This window comes from Vulpes vulpes, chromosome 11 (assembly GCF_048418805.1).
Source record: "Vulpes vulpes isolate BD-2025 chromosome 11, VulVul3, whole genome shotgun sequence".
Classification (NCBI taxonomy): Eukaryota; Metazoa; Chordata; class Mammalia; order Carnivora; family Canidae; genus Vulpes; species Vulpes vulpes.
Window position 1 is genome coordinate 43,626,049 of NC_132790.1, and position 15,665 is coordinate 43,641,713.

At 41.0% G+C, this 15,665-nt stretch overlaps 1 protein-coding gene across 5 annotated transcripts in view; it reads left to right on the forward strand.

The window, feature by feature from the left end:
• The window catches only part of PIWIL4 (piwi like RNA-mediated gene silencing 4), a 69,659-nt gene extending 54,371 nt beyond the window's left edge, over positions 1 to 15,288 (forward strand). For 3 of the 5 annotated variants that reach the window (XM_072726204.1, XM_072726203.1, XM_072726201.1), the window contains 7 exons: positions 6,458 to 6,658; positions 7,806 to 7,909; positions 10,106 to 10,176; positions 11,734 to 11,887; positions 13,492 to 13,617; positions 13,729 to 13,876; positions 14,736 to 15,288. In XM_072726204.1, coding sequence (XP_072582305.1) covers positions 6,458 to 6,658; positions 7,806 to 7,909; positions 10,106 to 10,176; positions 11,734 to 11,887; positions 13,492 to 13,617; positions 13,729 to 13,876; positions 14,736 to 14,852 — 921 coding nt within the window. In that variant the 3' untranslated portion in view covers positions 14,853 to 15,288. Of the gene's footprint in view, positions 1 to 2,242; positions 2,316 to 6,457; positions 6,659 to 7,805; positions 7,910 to 10,105; positions 10,177 to 11,733; positions 11,888 to 13,491; positions 13,618 to 13,728; positions 13,877 to 14,735 lie in introns of all 5 variants that reach the window. The other 2 variants (XM_072726200.1, XM_072726202.1) reach the window with 1 other exon arrangement.
• The last annotated feature ends 377 nt before the right edge of the window (positions 15,289 to 15,665 follow it).

Below are 15,665 nucleotides of genomic sequence, written 5' to 3' on the forward strand. Positions count from 1 at the left end.
AATAGTTATAAGTAGATAGATTTTGCAGTGACTAAATTTTTATACAGTTAAAATATATTTTATGTTGATCTTTGTAAAACTGTTTTCACAGTTCTTTCCGCAATAGTCACATTACCCTAATCTCTTCAGTACTAGTTGGGGCATAAATCCTGAATAAATCCATTAGCTTTTCCCCCTTACTTCTTTCATATCAATTATTTATAAAACTTAACAGCAAACAGGATATTGAAAAATATAAAAGTTGCATTTCCTAACTTACTTGATACATTTTATGCTTTAAAATTTAACATAAAAATAGACTGAAATAAGCTTTTCTGATTCTCTTACTGTAGTATAAGACTATTTAGTTTTCTGATAAAAGCAAGGGCATTTAGTCTTTGAACATTTATTGAGTGTCTACTGTATACTAGAGACTATGCCATTTGCTGGGGATGAGAAAGAAATAAATCTCTCAGTTTAGAACACAATCACTCAAAGTTGGATATTGTTTCCTTTAGAATAGCAATAAGTTTGGTCATGCCTCATCTTATTGAGCTTGATATGCTTAATAAGGAGGAATGCATACTTCTTTTGGTTGCTGTTATAGTGGAGGGGCAAATGTCCTAATTGGCAAGGGGGACATTATTCTTTAAATATGTGGTTACTAATTAATTACATCAGCAGTGCAAGCATTGTTGAAAACCACAGATCCCCCCTAAAGTCTCATTTTACACTGTAGTTTAGAATGCTCCTCTTATCACATCTGTTAACAAATTGCCTGGTTTCAGTTTCACCTGCTCTAATTTCTCTTAACCCAGCAGCTAAAAAAAGCAGGAAAAGATTAATGGAAGAACCTAGAGTCACAGACCCTGGGACAACAGCACAGGCTCTTTCTTACATGAATTCCACGAATGAACCCTATGCTATGTTCTATTCTTAGCCTGTTTTATTTAAAAGCCCATATTTTATTCCATCTTTTTTCTTTCCCATGAAGTATCCATTTACCAGTTTTATTTATTTATTTAAGAGAGAAGAAGAGTGAGAGAGCTGGGTGGGGACGGGCAGAGGGAGAAAGAGAATTTTTTTATAAAGATTTTATTTATTTGAGAGAGTGACTGGGTGAACAAGAGGGAGAAAACACGAGCTGGGGGAGGGGCACAGAGGCAGAGGGAGAAGCAGACCCCCCACTCAGCAGGGAGCCCGACATAGGGCTCGATTCTGGGACTCAGGATCATGACCAGAGCCGAAGGCAGATGCTTAACTGACTGAGCCATACAGGTGCCACCAGAAAGAGGGAATGAGAGAATCTTTTTTTTTTTTTGGAATGAGAGAATCTTAAGCAGACTCCTTGCTCAGCACAGAGACCAATGAGGGGCTTGATCTCATCACCCTGAGATCATGACACGAGCCAAAATCAAGAGCCAGGTGTTTAACCGACTGAGCCACCCAGGTGCCCTTTCCCTCTTAGATTGATGTGCAAAGTTCCTCCCATCTGAAACATTTGCCTGATGAATTTGGAAAGATGGCTGTTGAGTCAGCCTGCAAGGGGTTGAATTGCCAAAGTCAGAAACGTTTAGTTGTTTTAACAGAGCTGTAGGCCATTCCTGGAGCTTAGAATCAGTGAGCAGGAAACAGTGGTCCTGCCACCTGCTGGGCCAGTTTGAAAAGGCCACTGGGCGTTAGGACCATCCAACCCTATAGACCTATCAGAAGCTGATTCTACATAAAGAAACTGTATCTTTGAAGTCCTCTGTGGGAATTATTTCTATAGCATCTGGTCCCTAACATAATGTAATAAGCACATTACAGGCTAAATATCCCACACTCTAAACAAGCGGTCACTAAGGAAAAAAAATCTTTTAGTCTGAACCATTCAGATTAACTGAATAGCTTGGTCCCTTTAGTCTGATGATTTTTGAGACTTTTGAAGTTCTCATGGAGATTCAGTATTAGAGAAATCCTAATCCCAATTTAACTCGAACCAGTTTCAGACGCTTGGTATTGAGACTAGTGATTTTAAAAGCTCATTTGCAACTTCATTTTGAACAACAGAATTATTAATTGTAGGAATTATATATAATTGCAAAAATCACATTTTCCACCAAACTATTTTTAAGCTAATAAAAATGATAATTAAATGTTTTGGTGTTTCTTGTAGGGGAATTATAAAAATCTGTTTGTATGATTTCTAATTCTATGATGATGTGCTACTAAAAAGGGAATTATAGAATTATATATTCTCAAAACTAATCTTTTTATGTAGCATAAAAGTTCAAGAAAATCCAGCTGCATTCCTTAGCGCTCTACAGAAACATGTTGATCCTGATGTTCAGTTGGTAAGTATAGAATATTTTTTTTGATGTATAATTTTTACTTTTTCTCTATGTCTCATAGTCTTCTTTCCCTGGAAGAAGGAAGTGAGCATATTGTCCTATGATATGTTTGCAAATTGCTCTGCATTTCCCCAAGAACCCAAGAAAGTATTAATCTTAGTATTTTAGTCAATATTTTGTTTCATTTTCATATTTCTAATATTAATTTTTAAATACCTGTTTTTGCCCCTGTTGCATCCTCTTAGATGTCTACATATTTTTCACTTGCTGAGGGGTCATCTTTTATTCATGATTTAAGATACAATGACTCCCACTGTATCCCATAAATACTGGGGCCCCCAGTGTTTCAGTGGATTCTTTGAGGGTTTGGGTTTTTCCATGTCACCTGTGGCTGCTTCTTCTGGATTCTCGTTCTCTTTCATGAGTGCCATTCCCCTGCACTGTGTCAGCTCCACAGTTGCCTCATTACAAAGAATTGTGTGTGTGTGCACGAGTGTAGCTGACTTTGCAGAAGTTTTGGGGCCAAGGCATGATTACGGCACACCCCAATATTCTAGCGGAGTTAAAATCGCCATCCTTGTTCTTAAGAATCTCTCAGCCATTCCTCCTTCTTGGAAATGCTTCCTCTTCTCCCAGACCCCAGCCTTTCACTGCACTGTAGTGTCTTACCTCCCTAGCTCATGCATCTGGACTCCCAGCATTCTTCTCTGCATGTCCTGCAGAGCAGCTTAGCCATCTCTTTTAGTTGGACACAAAGAAAGGCCCATAAGGATGTTATACTAAACAAAGGGAACTTTAACCCTAAGAGCATTTTTTTTCTTAAAAATAAACTTAACAGAAAGATCGTAAGAATCTTACGATCTTACGATACATATCCTTCATCCAGATTCTCCAATTGTTGACATTTTATTATATTTGTTTTATTGTTTATTTCCTTCCTATATCTATCTATCTATCTATCTATCTATCTATCTATCTATCTATCAATCATCTTTTTTCTTGAGCCATTTGAGACTGGCTACAGAAATGCCCATTGCCCTTGAATACTTTAGTACATAATCTCTACAGACAAGGTCACTCTCCTACAGAACCATAGGACAACCATCAAAATCCAGAAACAGTAAGACCAGCTAATCCACAGACTCCATTCACATTTCTCCATTTGTCCTCAAAATGTCCTCTCTAGTAAAAAGATCTAATACATTGTAATTAGTTGTCCTGTCTCTTTAGACTCTCCTTCAATCTGGAACAGTTTTATAGTTTTTGATGACCTTCCAATTTTGAAGAGTATAGACCACTTATTGTATATAATGTCCCTCAATCTGGGTTTGTCTGATGTTTCCTTATAATTCAGTCCAGGTTATGCACTTTTGGCAGGAGTATCACAGTAATGATTCTGTGTTCTTAATGTGTCCTACCAGGAGGCACCCCATTAATTAATTAAGGTGGTATCTGCCAAGTCTTTCTGTTGTACATTTACTCTTCTCTTTGCAATTAATCAGATGTTTTTGTTTTTTACAGGGAGATACTTGAGACTGTAAATATCCTGTTTCTCATCAAACTTTTACCTGCTAGTTTTAGGATCCATTGATAATTCTTATCTGAACCCATTATTGCTATGGTGATTGCCAAATGGTGGCTTCCTACTTTCATACATTTAGTATGTAGCATTGTATTTCCTTCTACAATTAGTAGGTAGCATTATGTTATAAGGAATACTTTTCTCTTCTCCCCATTTCTTTATTTATATCGGTATAGATTCATGGTTTTCTATTTTACCAGCTTCTAATCTATTACTACTATTATTTATTTTGATGTCCAAATTGTTCTTGATTTTGTTAATGGGAGACCCATTCAGGTTGGCTTCTGTGTCTTTTTGACATGTCCCCATCTTTTCTGGGGACACTTCCTTACTGTCTGGGACAGTAAGGTATTCCAATTTAATCTTGAAGTTTTATTGCCCAGCTCTGGAATTAGATATTTCTCCAATGAGCTGTGATCCTTTTGGTAGAAAACAAAATCTGGGCAACTGAATGTGCTTATTTGTTGCTGGGGTGTCACTGCTCCTAGGCTTTCTCAATGGGCAAAGCTAGGAATATGTGTAGCATGTGTCTACATACGTACTCATATACAGTTGACCCTTGAACAGTATAGGGTTTAGTTTGGGGGTACAGGCCCTTGCACAGCCAAAAATCTCCATATGACTTTTGACTCCTACAAAATTTAATTCCTATAGCCTAACTGTTGACTGGAAGCCTTATAACGTAGTTGATTAACACATATTTTGTACTTTATATATGCCATATACTGTATTCTTACAATAAAGTAGGCTAGAGAAAAGAAAATGTTAAGAAAACCGTAAGGAAGAGGAGATACGTTTACAGTACTGGACTATATTTATCCAAAAAATCTGCATATAAATAGACTTGCAAAGTTTATTTATTTATTTTTAAAGATTTTATTTATTTATTCATGAGATACACAGAGAGAGGGAGACAGAGGCAGAGACACAGGCAGAGGGAGAAGCAGGCTCCATGCAGGGAGCCTGACGTGGGACTCAATCCCGGGTCTCCAGGATCATGCCCTGGGCCAAAGGCAGGCACTAAACTGCTGAGCCACCCAGGGATCCCCATACTTGCACAGTTTAAACCTGTGTTGTTCAAGGGCCAACTGTTCGTACATATACACTTACATCCATGTTATTACCACGTGTGTCTATGTATTTGTTAAAATCATGTTTGATGGGCAGCCTCGGTGGCTCAGTGGTTTAGCGCCACCCTCAGTCCGGGGCATGATCCTGGAGACGTGGGATGGAGACCCATGTCAGGCTCCCTGCATGGAGCCTGCTTCTCCCTCTGCCTGTGTCTCTGCCTCTGTCTCTGTCTCTGTCTCTGTGTGTGTGTCTCTCATGAATAAAATAAAATCTTTAAAAAACAAAACAAAACAAAAACGTGTTTGCAACTCCAGTTCCAATCCAACACCACATGGAAGTGTTCCCATATCCATATTAGTACATATTGTTCCCCCATCTCTACTGGGGGAAGCATGGCTCCTGTTATTCACATATCACTTACACCTCCATCCCCCTCATAGGCAACCAGTCTCACTTGTCTCCGACCTTCTTTTGACCCTAGTCCCCGTTGGACCACTGCCTTGTTCTGTCACCTGCCTTGCCTGGTCCCAAATTCATTAGGATGGAAGGAAGGAATACTCCTAAGAGGATTTTGCTGACAAATATATTTCCCTATTTTATATGATTAAGGGTAAATGATTTTAGCCCTTGACATTATGGTATTTTGAACAAATCTATAGGTGAAAAATCACTTTGTCTTCTGCTAAATATGACAATGCCTATTTTTTCTATCATTTGGTGGTTTTGAAGGTAAGGAGTAAAATATGGAGAAGAGATGCAGGTAGGTAAGGAGAGGCCTTTTGGAGAGAAACACCCAACAAGAAATAGGGACAAAGGAGCCCCTGGGTAGCTCAGTGGTTGAGCATTATTTGGCTCAGGGCGTGATTCTGTGGTACTGGAATTGAGTCTGGCATTGGCCTCACCACGGGGAGCCTGCTTCTCCCTCTGCCTATGTGGCTGCCTCTCTCTGTGTGTCTGTCATGGATAAATAAAGTCTTAAAAAAGGGAGAGAGAGAGAGAGAGAGAGAGAGAGAGATGAGAGAAAGGGAAAGCCAAGAGGGATGGGTAGCTTTGAGGTGGGACTGCAGGGTGGATGGCTTAAAAGGGGCATTTCAAATGGTATTGGCCAATGGTCAGTGGCTAAGGGCCATTTAAGACAAGTTTAGTCATGTTAATATTTGCTTCTTCAGAAATTAAGGGCAAGAGATATTTGGAGAATCCATGTATTCATTTTTTTTTTTGAGAGAGAGAGAGAGAGAGAGAGAGAGCACCCCCATGTGCAAAGGTGGTGGAGAAGGAGAGAGAATCTTAAGCAAACTCCATGCCCAGCACAGAGCCCAGCCCAGGGCTCCTTCTCAAATCTGTGAGATTGTGACCTGAGCTGAAATCAGGAGTCAGATGCTTAACTGGCTGAGCCACCCGGGTTCCCCTCAGTTTTTATAAAGCTACTTCTAAGCATAAGTAAATTGACTTTTTTCTTCCTTTTTTTTTTTTTTTTTTTTTTGTCTTTTAGGTAATGTGTATCCTGCCTTCTAATCAGAAGAGCTACTATGATTCCATTAAAAAATATCTGAACTCCTTCTGCCCAGTGCCGAGCCAGTGTGCGCTTACACGGACTTTGAATAAAAAGCAGATGATGATGAGCATCGCTACCAGGATTGCCATGCAAATGGCCTGTAAACTCGGAGGCGAACTGTGGGCTGTCGAGATCCCTGTGAGCATTCTGTTACGGTTTTCCTTTTAGGAATCAATCAATCCTTTTATTAATTGAAAAATGACATCAAAGTGGGTGATATTTTCAAATGACCTTGCAAGTATTTGTTTTGTTTGTTGGGTCTGTTGTTTCTCTGTCTGCTCTGGGTTCTGGCAGGACGCAGGACACCACGCAGAAGGTGAGGTGTGGCTCCTGTTCTCCGGGAGCTTCAGGCAAGCTGTTAACAGAACAAATCATGACAGAGAATCTAGGTTGGCACAGACTTGGAGGGACTTGATCTGGAGCCTCCCTGCCACTATAGGAAATCTGTGCTCCATGGTCTCTGCTTTTATCAGCTTTCAGCAGCTGCTGGCTGGCTCTCAGAGGAGCTCTGCATCTTAGAGAGGGCCTCCCCAGAGCTCTAATCTTGAACCATGGTGGGAACTGAGAAATCCTCTTCTCATTCCTCAACTATTGGCCACTGTGGAAGGGAGTGAGGGGATGGGAGGTGAGGGAATGTTGTCCATTCCCTTGCATTTCCGTAACCAGGAGTTTGTGGCAGGCCCCAGTTGCCTCCCTGGAGGGGCATAGATAACGAACGATGAGGGTCCCTTAGACATCTGAAGAGTGAGGAGTGGACGTTTTCAGATCCCTCCAGCCCAAAGGCCCGGGATAAATGACTGACCACTTTCCCAGACCCCTTGAGCCACTGATGGCACCCACCTCCATAAAGGATGGTAGCTATTTTGCACTACCGTGAGTCTCTTTTTTTTTAAAAGATTTTATTTATTTATTCATGAGAGACAGCGAAAAGCAGAAACACAAGCAGAGGGAGAAGCAGGCTCTCTGCGGGGAACCTGATATGGGACTTGATCCCAGGACCCAGGGATCACGACCTGAGCCAAAGGCAGATCCTCAACCACTGAGCCATCCAGGCATCCCTCCATTGAGTCTCTTAAACAAAGTATGTACCATATTTATCCCTCCATCTTTGAATCTCTTTAGTTTCTGTTTTAATAGTCTGCTTCATCTGGACCCTGGTCTCACTGGCATATAGCTTAACTTAAATAATAACTAGGACCAATTTTAAAAAAAAACTTCATATTAAATCATCATTTGGGGAAAAGATGCCCCATTCCATTAAATCATGAAAAATTTACTTTTACAGTTAAAGTCCCTGATGGTGGTCGGGATTGATGTCTGTAAAGATGAATTCAGCAAGGATATGGTGGTGGTTGGATTTGTGGCCAGTATTAACCCCAGAATCACCAGGTACTTTTACAGTTACCCCAACATCTCCTCTAATTATTGTTTGTGATTTAACTAAGAACCCTACAGCAGGAAACAGTTTGTATTCTTCACTTGTTTTAAAAATATGAACACTTTAGACATAAATTATACTTACAGATAAAAATGTGATTGATAATATTAAGATAATATGTAGCCTGGTGAAAAAAGTGTATCTATGCAGACTTAAGGACAAGCTATCACTCGTATATCTGTCAAATTTTCCCCAAACTACAGATGATGGAAATTCTTATGTATTTACTTTCTATGCATCTGCACTGTTTTGGGTCTTGAACCAGGAACTTTACATACATCACGTCAAGCAGCTGAGCTTGGAATCAGATTGCTTGGATTTGTATCCTATTCTGCCACTTGCTTATTCTGTGTCTGACATCTGGCTATTTAAGTTTGCTGTGCCTCACTTGTAGTCACCTGTAAAATGGGGATGACAATGATGCCTATTTCATAGGGCATGTTTGGAAATTACATAAGATCAAAGTGCTTAAAACACAGCCTCCCATAGTAATTGCTCAGTACATGCTTGTAGTTATTGACACTTGTAGACGGTTGATGTAGTTGTTCATACAGCTGTTGAAAACAAGCAGTTTTAGGAATAACTAAACATTAAATATTGACCCCTAGCACTTATTAAATTATGGTTCTTAGACTCGTTTGTCTATTTGCAACTAAGTAATGTGTTTGAGGCTGTAGGAACTCTTTGTGATGTGTTTCATTCCTGGATGTAAGCTGTTTGATTCACTCCATTAAATTTGTGGTCAGGTATACATTCAGGGTGGTGAGAAACAGGGAAAGTAGCTTCATCCATGTTGTGCGAGAACCCATTAAATGTGTCACTCCGTTAATCAGGCAGATAAAGGACTTTCAGTTCGTTCACCACACTCCTAATTGTGTCATTACTGGCATATATAATAATGAATGTTGGTGTGTACTGACCAATAAGTTATGACTTTCTCTCTCCAAGTGCTCTTACTGAATTAATGACTTCAGCAAGAGAACTTCTGAAATTTAAATAAGTTAATCATGTTCAGATCTCAAGTCCAAAAGGCTCATCGATAGGAGTCGAAGTTTATGCTTGAGAATTTTTTTAATGTTTTGAATAATAGATCTGCTAAGCTAATAAATTCCTTTATAATAACATAGTGGCTTCTATTTATTATTGTTTATTTTGTGCCAAGTACAGTGCTAATAAGTACTTTACATATTTTATCTAATTTAATTTTTACAACCTTATGAGGTAGTAACTACTTTACCACCTTGCATATTTCCTTGGTACAGACGAGGAAACCGACGTTTAGGTTCACATAGCAAAGTCACATGGCTGGTGAGTATACCAGCCAGGATTTGAACCCAACTATGTCTGATGTAGTGGTAGGCTTTAGTTTCTCTTACCAATAAATTGCTTTTGGGGAGGGAAGGCTTTTAATATAATTGTGCTCATATAGCATATACAAAATAATGAGCATTAAGTTTTACTCAAAATGTCTATTTCATTTTATTTTGATTGAGGTATAATGACGTACAACATTATATTGGTTTCATTGTTCAACATAATGATTCAGTATTTGTACATATTGCAAAATGGTCACCGCAGTAAGCCTAGTTAATATCATTACATACAAAGTTATAAAATCCATTTTTCTTGTGATGAGGACTTTCAAGATCTACTCTGTTAGCACCTCTCAAATATACAATACAACATTATTAACTATACTCACCATGGTATTCATTACATCCCCAGGACTTATTTATTTTGTATCAGGAAGTTTTTATTCTTTTTCTCCTTCACCTTGCACCCCCATTCCCACCCCCTGCCTCTGGTGACCACAAGTCTGCTCTCTGTTTCTATGAGATTTTTTTTCTTAATTCACATTTAAGTGAGATCATACAATACTTGTTTTTCTGACTTATTTCACTTGGCATAATGTCCTCAAGGTCCATTCATGTCATCACAAATGGCAAGATTTTATTCGTTTGTATGGCTAAATAGTATTCCAGATGTGTGTGCACACACTCGCCAGTGCTTATCACAGCGTCTTTATCCATTCTCCCATCGATGGACACTTAGGTTGTTTTCTGTTTCTTCATTTAATCCTAATGCATGTTTATAGTAGACATTGTGAATTTGAACTTTAATTTTGTTTTTTTTTTTTCTCACTTTAGGTGGTTTTCTCGCTGTATTCTTCAGAGAACAACGACTGACGTTGCAGACTGCTTAAAAGTTTTCATGACTGGTACTAAAAGTGTAGCAGTGGGGCGAGGGGGTGGGCTCCAAGCACTGTTCTTTCAGTGCATGTGCCTGTAGTAGACAAGGTGGTGGAAGCAGACTCCCTAAATCTGCTTGAGTCAACTGTCACCTGGTTGGAGGTTCCCAATGCTGTGCCCTGACCCATGCTCATAGATGCTGTAGAATTTACATTTGTCATCTCTGTGTGATAAACAGATAGCCAAGAGGAGGGGGCTTTGTAGCTTTTGATGACTCTGGCAAGCAGTGCAAAGGCCAAAGGAATCTACCCCAGAGAAAGAAGGATTGTGACAGAGTTGGGGTGAGGTCTAGAATAGGAAGGAGGCCTTTGGGGAGGGGAGAGGAATGCTGGTAGGTGAAGTGTGGCATAGCGGGAGGAGATGGAGAAGGAGGTAGAGGAGGAAGGGTGCCTTCTTCATAGTGGGTTGCAGTGGCAACAGTGTCTGGGGCTCCCATCTCCTCTCCAGCCCTGGTCAGGATCTGGCCTTGCCACTCCCTAGCAGTGTGGTTTATACAATTCACTTCTTCTGATCCAAATTTTCCCATCTATAAACTTTGAGTAGGAGGATAAATATTATTTCCTTAAAAAAGTGAATTTGGTGATATATGTGTTGATTATAGCCTTATGTATACGATCATCCTTCTATTAAACTAAAATGAATTTTCTGGACGATAAACTCTCCTAAAAGTTGCCCAATATGTACCTGAAAATAATTATTTTATATATATAACTTTGCCCTCACTTCAAAGCTGGGTCCTTATTTTAAGTAATTATGAAAAGTTTCTGTTGAGTAGGAGTTACTGTCTGGTCTCTGCTCTTAAGGCAATTTCTAGTTGTAGTGGGTGGACATGTTTTCAAAGTTCATATTGTCAGTGCAACTTAGAATCTAATTGGGTGAGTCCATGGTAAGAGATGCTTTCAGAAGAGCAGCCACGTCCTTTCCTTATGTTTTCATATTTATGCTCATTAGAGAAGAAAATGACATGAAATTATCCAGTCTTTATCTATTGATAGCATTTAAAGGCTTGAAAAAACTAAATTAGTATTAATTTGGCTTGGGGACTTTATTTCTATCCCATGACTTAATTTTTTGCTTAAATATTAAAGTTTTACTAAAAAATATATGCTAAGTTTAAGAATATGTTATGCCATAGAAATCATTATGATTCCTCAAATAGCAGAGATGTGGAATGTTCCCTGAAGCTTTTTTTTTTTTTTAAGATTTTATTTATTTATTCATGAGAGGCACAGAGAGAGAGAGGCAGAGACACAGGCCCAGGGAGAAGCAGGCTCCATGCAGGGAGCCCGATGTGGGACTCGATCCCAGGACTCTAGGATCACGGCCTAGGCTGAAGGCAGGCACTCAACTGCTAAGCCACCCAGGGATCCCCAAAGTTTTCTATTTTTATATTATTGCAGTTATAACTCCAATTAGAAATTACCCTCTTTTGCAGTGATCTGTAAAAAATTGATTTAAAACATTGAACACTAATGGGGATAGCATTGGAGAAGTTATTCTTTTCTTACCAACAATAAATTCTGCAGGAGCACTCAACAAATGGTACAAGCACAACCATGGTTTGCCAGCACGGATAGTTGTGTACCGGGATGGGGTAGGGGACGGTCAGCTAAAAACACTGATTGAATATGAAGTTCCACAGCTGCTGAGCAGTGTGACAGAAGCAAGTTCAAATACCAGGTACTAAATTAGTGTTCTTCCCCCACACTTGCAATTATAGCACATTAATTATAATTATTAAAATTAATATATGCTAGCATCTTTTTTTTTGTCATGCAGTTAAGTTGGGCTCTGTGTCTGCATCATGTAAGTGCAGCCAGATGGATAGAGTGCCCCTAGATTGGAGGGTAGGGGCGGGGCGAGCTAGGAGAGGGCACCTGGAGGAAGGCAGGTGTCCTCCAGAGCAGCTGGCTGGGAGATTCAGCTGGAAGCCTGCAGGGCTGCTGGCGGGTGAAGATGCTTCATACATATTAATATGCCCTGGGTCTAAATAAACTGTGGTTTCAAATTCAAGACCCAAATCACCGCCCAGGGATAAGGCCAAGGTCAGAGGGAGGCGCTGAAAGGAGTGGGTGGAGGGCAGGGCTGGCTGTGCTGCAGATGGAAGTCAGACCACCCTAAACACCTTGCTCCATTGCCGCGCTTCTAGATTCAGTGGTGTAGTACATGTTCTCCAGTGAGTATGTCATGTGGCAGGTCTGAGAAAAATATGAGAACTGACAGAGGAAGCGGATAATCTCAAATTGGCTTCTTAAAATATTCAGAGGGCGTCTCACTCCAAGCAGAGCACCTCATTCGTCTGTGGGGTGACACCACCATCACCACCAGCAACCAAAGTCACAGCCATGAGCCACAGAGGAGCTGAATTCTGACCTCCCCAGGGACTGGCAATGAGGAGGGAGCCCATAATGGCTTGGGGGCAGCATAGCCTGCAGCTGCATCCAGACCCTCTTGGCCAAACGCTCTCCCTCCCTGCTGACCTCCAGTAACTGTGTCTGTTCAGAATCACAAGTATGCGATTTGGGGCTAGCAGGAGCATGTTTTGCTAAACATGACGGTTTAAAGACATGCTGACGGTGCTAAAGACATCTCTTGCAGTACATCAACTTTTAAAAGTTTCAGTATTGAAAACAAGAATACATTTTTTAAATAAAACGTTCAAAGTGAAATTCCACCATATCTTTGCATCCCAGAGGTTCCTTTGGGAATGATGGCCAGTGTTTGGATTTGGCCTTGGCTTTAGCAAATCCTGACCTTAATCCGTAGTCATTCAATATTTGGCTCAAGTGTACATTTGTCCACCCATCCATCCTCCTGGGTGTGTGTCTTGCAGGATTCAGAAGTGATGATTTGAGGAGTAAGAGGGACTGGTGGGTCTCTGCTATTCAGAAATTGAGAAGAAGGGTGAAATGAAATGGGACTGTTGCTAACAAAAAGAGGAAAGCTTGTCTCCGTGGAAAATGTTCCTTTAGCGGCGCTCATTGAAGCTCACTGCCCTCCTAACTGTTCCCTCCTGTCCCCTTCATATGATACAAACCAGCCTAGGGACTGGACATACTGCACTTTTGTGACACGTGAGGACAGTCTCTAGTTTTGAAAACTGTATCTCTCTCAGAGGGGAGTTGAGGTTGGAGGTAATTTTGACTTTCTTCATTTTTGCAGTGTTTGTTTAATGAATGGATTTGTTTATCTAGAAATTACAAAAAAAAAAAAAAAAGATGAATAGAAAGCTGCAAGCTTGGTTTTGTTCTCTGCATCTTACTTTTTGCCTTTCCGGTTCCAAGCCCCAAACTGTCGGTGATTGTGGTCCGGAAGAAGTGCACGCCACGATTCTTCACAGAAACCGACCGATCCGTGCAGAACCCGCCCCTGGGCACCGTGGTGGACTCAGAAGCAACTCGTCCTGAGTGGCAAGTGCTGTTCCAAAGCCAGTTTCTAACGAAACGGTTGCTCTGTGATCTTCAAGTTAGGGCTCATTCCATTTGCCTTCTTGCCCACATTCATTCTGCTTTTCTGCTCAGGTACGATTTCTACTTGATCAGTCGGGCTGCCTGCCGGGGAACCGTCAGTCCCACCCACTATAATGTCATCTACGATGACAATGGCTTGAAGCCCGATCACATGCAGAGACTTACGTTCAAACTGTGCCATCTGTACTACAACTGGCCGGTGAGTGACCACTGGGGACACTCAGGGGTCCCCCCCACCCGGGGACTGCCACTCCATTCACTTCTGTATCCCTACACCCAGCATGATGCCTGACTTCACAAAGGAGGAATGAATGAATGCCATAGCAACAAAGTAGCAATGACTCTTAACATTATGATTATTACTAATTTATAACATTAATATTTATAGTGTCTAGAGGACTTTATTCTGTGCATTATCTTATGCAAATCAGGGTATTGTTATTTCCAAGTTACAGTTGAGGAGGTTGCCGCCAACTCAGACACTGTGTCTGGTGGGGATGTAACCAGACATGTCTGTCCTGTGTTCCTGTGCACAAAGCCAAGGGCTGCTCTCAAGGTCCAAGGCCAAGGTTTGCCCTGAGCCCCTTGGAGCCCCGAGTCACAGGAAACTTAGATCAAGGCCAAGTGTGAAGGCTCCCAGCTCCACAAAGCCAGAGGGCCCTCCACCCTGGCTTGCTCCGTGAGTCTGTGCTCCCCATGAGTGCTGTTGCCCTTTGTTGTGTGAGTTTAGTTATTGTTTACTTACAAATGCATTCTACAGTGTATGGAATTAGCAGAGGATAAAGGAACATAAATTGCTTTGAAGAACAAGTTAACCTCCTTTTTTTATTTTTTTTTTTAAGATTTTGTTTATTTAATCATGCATGACACAGAGAGAGAGAGAAGCAGAGACATAGGCAGAAGGAGAAGCAGGCTCCCCGGAGGGAGCCTGATGTGGGAACTCAGTCCCAGGACCCCAGGATTACACCCTGAGCCTAAGGCACACGCTAAACCACTAGTGCCACGCAAGTGTCCCACAAGTTGATCTCTTAACTGCTATCAATATTTTTTCTCCGCAGGGCCTAATCAGTATCCCAGCCCCCTGTCAGTATGCCCACAAGCTGACCTTTCTGGTGGCCCAGAGCATTCACAAAGAACCAAGTTTGGAATTATCCAACTCTCTCTTCTACCTGTGATGGTGTGAACCATGGGCATCCCTAGATGAGCAGTCTGAGGAGTAGCTGGTATATTTTGTCCAAACCTGCCAGAGGTGTGCAAGTCTGTGATTGGGGAAAGGAGATGGAGCTTAGTTTTAACTTTTGGAAAAACACCCACCACAATTTCATCTGAAATGGTTCAAAAGAAATGTATATTGTTATATTTTAAAGAGTTCCATGCTGGGAGTAAATTCTCATGCTGATAAATGGAATTAAAAGGTACCATCATCTGTAAGTAATTCCACAAAGCTGAATATCCTCTAAGAAAATAAGTGTCTGCATAATGTTTTTGATGTAGGGAAATAGGGTCTCATTCCCACCCAAAACTTTGCAGAGTTTTGTTAAATAATGTCATAGAAAGTTTTGTAGAGTGGTTTAAATAGTTATTAGAAAATAAAGAAAATTCAGAGCATCGCATATTGTGTTTAGCGTTATTTGAATTTCGGTTGAAGTTACATGCAAACCTCCTGCTTGGTTTTTAGCAAAGACTTCCCTGCTGCCCACACCACCACCACTCTGAGTGATATTTCTAAGTCAGAACATACCACTTGCTCTCTTGTTGGTACTTTATTTCACTTCAAAGCAAGTGCTCTCATTAATGACCTTGCTTCCCACTGCACTGAGAAAAGAGGTTTCACAAGAAGAGAGCGAGAGCGTGCACAGGCCCCCGCCCCTCTCCCCGCCCAGGGACGGGGTCTGTGCTCCTTCGGGTACCAAGTCCCATTCCCGCTGACCCAGGAAGGGGGCTGCTCTGTGCATTCTCTCCTCTCCCTCTGGCTGCATACCTTCTTC